The sequence below is a fragment of the Ceraceosorus guamensis genome (genome assembly GCF_003144195.1).
Source record: "Ceraceosorus guamensis strain MCA 4658 unplaced genomic scaffold IE81scaffold_130, whole genome shotgun sequence".
Taxonomy (NCBI): Eukaryota; Fungi; Basidiomycota; class Exobasidiomycetes; order Ceraceosorales; family Ceraceosoraceae; genus Ceraceosorus; species Ceraceosorus guamensis.
The window spans coordinates 24001-30000 of NW_020290125.1; the positions used below are offsets into that span (position 1 = coordinate 24001).

Genomic DNA, 6000 nt, shown 5'->3' on the forward strand with positions numbered 1-6000 from the left:
GTTCGGACAGAGCGAGTGCGAGTGCGAGTCACGGCTGAAGGATGTGTAGAGTGGATGGTGATTGAAGTGGCGTGCAAGCCCCTGATGAGTACCTGACCTGATCAATGGACTGTTTATCATTTTCAATCCACAATTGAACAATCAAGGTGGGGGCGCTTGCTTAAGATGAACTGGGGGGCATGGTCAAATTTTTGGCTCCCCAATTCTGAATGCGCGCCTCTGCTATTCATTTTGTGATCGAGACGTAAGGATTCTGATTGGCGTTTGGGCGCGTCCGACAAGCGTGATCGAAGGGCGGTGTCGAGGGTCACACGACACGACCCGCGGGCAGCACAAAAGATAAGCCGGACGGATGCGGTGCAAGGGGATTCGAGTGGATCGCCTCTGATTGCTTGGCGCCGATCTTGTCTCCCAGATCCACTCGACTGCTTTGAGATGGGATCACCTTCACATACTCGACTCATCCAAGCACTTGCTTGATCTCGCTTGCTCACACCATCGACTTGCTTCACTCATCACAAAAGCCACAGCAGATCAGCTCGACCTTTGGATTCAAAGCAAAAAAAAAAAACGGGCGATCGAAAAGCGAAGCAGATCCAAAGCCAATCATGTCGCAACCTCTCTCTGTTCATTCGAAGTCCAATGGCAAATCGCTCTACAAAGACGTACCTCGTCGTTCTTCGCTTCCCCTGCACACAAAGACTCTCCTCCTCTCCCTCGATGCCGCTCAACGCATCTTATGCGCCAGCGCAGGCTTCCTCTCTTGCTCTCTGGTCGCTGCACCGCTTGTAATCTTGCTGTGCCTTGCTCCTAGATGCAAAGCGAGGGACTGGATAGTCTGCGAGTTCACACAAGGTGAGTGCCGCCACCTCGTTGCGCGTCCCCATTTCCTCTCATCGACGCTCTCACCCCTGCAAAGCCTCTCTCACACACACACGCTCGCACACGCTCACACACACTTAACATTCGCAGTGAGCTGGGATTTCATGGATCAGATCGAAATTTTCGAGGAGCACGATTTCAGTCGCATGTTTCTACAATGGATCTGCCGCAGTGCAGCAGCTCCTTCTTTCCTACAGAGATGCGTCCTAGGCGCGGGACTTTGCCCGACGTTCGCAAGCAGACTGCCGGTGGCTGAAGAGCATGACGAGCATCTCCTTTCGAGCTGCAACGAACAGCAAGAGCAATCGTTGAGAGTTGCGAGCATCGAAAAAGACGCGAATTTGCTGATTGTTGAAGAAGGAGAAGAGGAGGAGGAGGAAGAGCAGCAGCACAAGCGTGGAGAAATTGCGCCTGCGCTCCACTCGAATTTCACTATGGATTGTAGCAGGGACCGAATTTCTTCGCGTGAGCCAAGAAGGACGCCTACGGTGGTGCATGACATTGGAGATAGCAGAGAGGGCAGAAGCACGTCGTGCAGCCGTGCGGAGCGCCGTGCTCCCCGTCCCCACTCTCTTGTCAAGAACGACTCGGGCTTTGCGCTGGAGGTCGATTCGCCCTGCGCCAAGGCTGTGTCGTAGAACGTGCGCGCGTGGGACTCTCGGTGGAAGCTGGTTCCGCCTGTGCTTGTTGGTGCCTATGTATAGATCGTCCTCGACCGGTATACCCAATAGATGTGAAGTTCAACGCAGGCGATCAGGCAGGGCAATCAGAGAAGCGACTCCCTTGCGCATGTCGTGTTGCACCATGATGAAATCGCATGTCGCACAGCATCCTCGATCCAGCGATGCTCGTCACGACATGTCCAGAATGAGAGAAAAGAGGGCAACGTAGATGGCGAGTACTAGAACGGTGACGAAAGCGACTACGCCTCCTGCCGTTCTAAAAATGGGCGAGAGGACGAGAGGAGCGTCTCCACGTGTCCTAGCTGCATTCACCGTTCTGCTCCCTCCTGCCGTCTGATCAGGAATCTGGAGACCAGCAAAAGATTGGGAGCGTTCGAGCGAAGGCGTAGGTGGGAATCTATCCTCCATCGCGGGTCTTGCTGGCGTAATCGTAGCCGTGCTACTTGAAGGATCTGATACGTCTCTCGCATTGCTCGTCGTTTCAGCGCGTGGGCATCCAGCTCCTGCGAACTGCGAGAAGGAACTGCTGCCCATCTCTACGTTGTCGCACTTCTCATTCTGAAGTGCCAAGTTGAATCTGTAAGCTGCAGCGCCTACAAAGATGAGCGCTAGTGTGGTGTACGCCACGCTGTAGGTAATCGCCAGACGTCGTCGTGGGTGAGCATGAAGTCTCTGACCGGACGTGCGCGTGTGACAAGACAGGTCCGTCTCGGAGACTGTCAGAGGTGACTTACCCGACGTAGTAGAAGCGTGTCTGGAAGAGACGCAAGATGACGAGCGCGAAAACTAGTTCTCCTAGTGCTGTGCGCATGTAAGCTCCGTCCTGTGCGAGCCGCAAGATGAGATGGTGGAGGAAGGCGACGCATTGTCGATGAGAGGAGGCTCGAAACTGGTCATGATCGAGGTAGCCGCGCATCTAGCTAACACCTGCACCATTTTCCCCATCCCAACATCGAACTCTTCAAACGCACTTTCCCCGCCTGCATCTGAAAGTGAGTACATGAACACTCACAAAGGTCCTCTGAACAGCTCTCAAATCCTGCAATTCATCGTCTGTAAGATTCTGAATTGTTCTCGACTGTCGATTGGAAGCGCGGATCGAAGCTGAATCTCCGTCTTGGGATCGCAAGGCAAAAGGCGCGAGGGCAGATTTGGCTGTTGCTCGGCGGTCAGTTGTCGAGTCGAGCTGATTGAGTGATGCGGCTGGATCTGTCTGAGATGCTGCGCTATTGCAAATCTCTGGAGCGAGAGAGGGAGCACGCTCGACACTCATGGCAGATAGACCTGGTGCGTCGGTAGTCATGTTCGCAGAACCTATGGTCCCTCACGAATCCTGGCTAACAGCTCGATCGCGACGTGCGGAGATTGCAAGATCCTCGCTGGTCTTGCTCTTCCTCTTGTCTTGTCGAGTAGGTACGTAGGTGTGCGCATTCATGCTTGATGGTGCTCTCGAGAGTCCCGCATTCACACGCTGAATGATCAGCAGAAGGATCAGACAGAGGGGCCTCTTTTCACCTCGGTGAGACTCTTCTCATCTTCGAGGCTTGGCTTTTGATGATGGGTCTGTGTGAGCTGCGCTCAAGTCAATCTGTTGGCTGTGATGGTGTTGGGATCAGGACTAGACGTCAAACCCGAGGCTGACATGACCTTGATCTTCCGCGTCTCGATGGTGCTATGAGTCAGTAGTGAGTGCCGCCTGTGCATGCATGCTCTCGTTCAAAGGTGGGAGAGAGAGGTCACGTGCTCTGACGCGATCGAGATGGCGGGGCATGCAGCAGGTGCAGGTCAGGTGCGTGACGCGTGCAAGACCGTCCGTCACGAGCTACAGGTCAAGAGTCTGCTGATGAGTCGTGAGTGTGAGACGGAAAATCAAGCAGCTGCTGTCACCACCTGCTTCAACACCAACACCAAAACCAACACCACACCACAACCTGACGCTCGAGCAGATAGCCACGCTCCGCGCTAAGGATGGTCTCGCTTCCCCATTACCCACCGCGCCTCTCAGAGCAAGGTATCGCCACGCTCTCTCTCGATTCTCAAGACTATGCCTTTTCTCACAACTTGCAATACCGACCCGTCTCATCGGCGTCAAGTCGAGCTTCAACTTCCGCTCCGAGCACAACATCCACCATTCACGCTCCTCATTCGCTCTTGCCCGTCCTTTTCCCTCGACATTTGTTCAACAAAGCTCAGAGGTTGATGAAGGATTATTCGACGCTTTATGCGCGGGTTGCGAGTGATCAGGAATGGCTCAAAAGCGTATTGTACAAGAGCAAGGAGTTTGATACTTTTGCACAGAGACTTTGGAGTGTGTGGGATGAGAGCGAGGAGCGGGACCAGGTACGTCGCTTCTCGGCAGCTGTTCAGGCTTCTTGTGCCACGCTGATCGTAGCCGCGTCCGCTACCGGCTTCTTCTTTTGCCCACTCGCCTTGTTCGACCCGTGTATGCATACACTCGGCAGCTTCATCTCGGCTTATTTCGATCAGACTATCTGCTGCATGATCCCGCAGCTACGTCGGCGCAGGACCAGGTAGACGTGTCAAAGTTGGAACTGAAGCAGGTGGAATTCAACACGATAAGCGCTAGCTTTGGACCTTTGGCGGGCGTCGTCAGCAGATTGCATGCGTGAGTGAAGCTGCCTTCTGATTACGATTGCGACTGACGGGATATACGAGTGGACTGGGGGGGGGGGGGGGGGGGGGGGGGGGGGGGGGGGGGGGGGGGGGGGATGGCGACAGGCAGAGCTGCTTGCGAGATCACTTTTGGCTAAATGAAAGTTCGCTTGGTGGCCTGAAACCGCAATACAGACACGCGCAATGGCAGCATCCCGATCTCTTTCCCGCAAGCGCTACCATACCTCCCAACGAAGCACTCTCCACTCTGGCAGGCGGCCTAGCGGAAGCGCATCGTCTCTACCTGTCCCAGTCTCAGCTATCAAGCTCAGTCTCCTCCACCTCCTCATCGCAGCGCGCTCAGACAAGCATCCTGTTCGTGGTGCAAGAAGGCGAAAGAAACGTGTTCGATCAACGTTTTATCGAGTGGGAACTAGCTCGAGCTCACGGCATCAGGGTTGTGCGTCGGACATTTGAGGAACTGTCGACCGAAGCAAGGATAGACTCGTTGGGCGCTCTGCACGTTCTACAAGCCGACCTGCTCGATCGGCCCATCTCCGACGCCGAACGAACCAAAGAAGCTCAAATTTCCGTAGTCTACTACCGAGCTGGTTATTCTCCCGATGATTATGTCGACTCGACGGGAGACGAGGAGAAAGCTTGGGCAGTGCGATCAAGGTTGGAAAAGAGCAGGGCTATCAAGTGTCCTACTGTGGCGTTGCAGATGGCGGGCGCCAAGCGCGTACAACAAGCTCTGTGCGAAAAAGGAGCAGTGGAGAGGTTCTTGCCGGATCTTGCCTCTGCGAGGATCGAAGAGCTTCGAAGCACGTTTATGGGAATGTGGAACTTTGAACAGACTGATGACGCCGTCTCTACCGAATTCGAATTGGAAGCGCTAAGATTGGCGAGAGAAGAATCGCACCGGTTCGTGCTTAAACCGATGAGGGAAGGAGGAGGGAACAATATCTATAGAGATGATATACCCAAAGCTTTGAAAGATGGCCTCAATCCTGCGGCGTATGTCCTCATGGAACTCATACAGACTCCAAGAGGCGCGAGGAGCTGGATGTTGAGAGCACCACCCGGCGGCACTAGGGATGAAGAAAGCGGCGAGGCGAACCGGAGTGGCACGAAGGGTGGAGCTGTAGTGGCAGAAGATACGGTCAGCGAATTGGGAACGTACGCTTCGGTCCTTTTCCGCTCTCGATCTCGCTCTGCCGCACGCGCGCAAATATCGAAAAGCTTGGATGCAGCTGCTGCTGCTGCTGCGGCGGCAACGGCGGCGGCGGCGGCGGAACAGGCAGAAGAGGGACAGAGTGCGAGGATGACGCAAGAGGACATGGATAGGGACACGAGCAAGAACAGCAGTAGCAGCAGCGCGGATATCTTGTACATGCAGAATCGGGGTCATTTGATCAGGACCAAGGCGAGAGAATCGGATGAGGGCGGTGTGGCCGTCGGATTCAGCGTCATCGATAGTCCGCTGCTCATCTAATCCCGCACACACAATCGAAGCACATTCTTGCCCCATGAGCAAATAGACGGGGGCGAGGGAGGGGGGGGGCGCTCGAAAATGTCAAATTGGAAAAGTTTGACGCCTTCGATTGTTTTGACGATCATTCTGAAAATCTTCAAGGCCGAGGAAAGGCTTGCGCCAAAAGAAAAGGGGGATGCGTTTGGCGCCCCCCAAGTATTTGAGAGGGATAGAGGTGGAGGGGGATGTGCGAAGTAAAGTCCAAAAGTGATGCGTAAAGCGCGAGTGCAGTCACGGTATGGGCGGAAGTACGGGGAGGAGGAGGAGAGCACAAGTAGGGGGGGGGGG

The 6000-nt window shown here is 54.8% G+C and overlaps 3 protein-coding genes across 3 annotated transcripts; 2 read left to right on the top strand and 1 right to left on the bottom strand.

The window, feature by feature from the left end:
• Positions 1-463: 463 nt before the first annotated feature.
• IE81DRAFT_343452 (hypothetical protein) lies at positions 464-1550 on the top strand. The gene is made up of 2 exons (XM_025515740.1): positions 464-855; positions 973-1550. The coding sequence occupies exons 1-2, from the start codon at positions 609-611 to the stop codon at positions 1518-1520; spliced, it is 795 nt and encodes a 264-aa protein (XP_025366439.1). The 5' UTR covers positions 464-608; the 3' UTR covers positions 1521-1550.
• A 183-nt stretch (positions 1551-1733) lies between these two features.
• Positions 1734-2868, bottom strand: IE81DRAFT_350317 (hypothetical protein; the record flags this gene model as incomplete). Its single annotated transcript, XM_025516514.1, has 3 exons — positions 1734-2193; positions 2300-2388; positions 2578-2868. 3 exons carry the CDS (start codon positions 2866-2868, stop codon positions 1734-1736), a joined length of 840 nt encoding a protein of 279 aa, XP_025366440.1.
• A 585-nt stretch (positions 2869-3453) lies between these two features.
• IE81DRAFT_326712 (glutathione synthase) lies at positions 3454-5981 on the top strand. The gene is made up of 3 exons (XM_025514895.1): positions 3454-3905; positions 4028-4191; positions 4374-5981. Exons 1-3 carry the CDS (start codon positions 3534-3536, stop codon positions 5671-5673), a joined length of 1836 nt encoding a protein of 611 aa, XP_025366441.1. The 5' UTR covers positions 3454-3533; the 3' UTR covers positions 5674-5981.
• Positions 5982-6000: the final 19 nt, after the last annotated feature.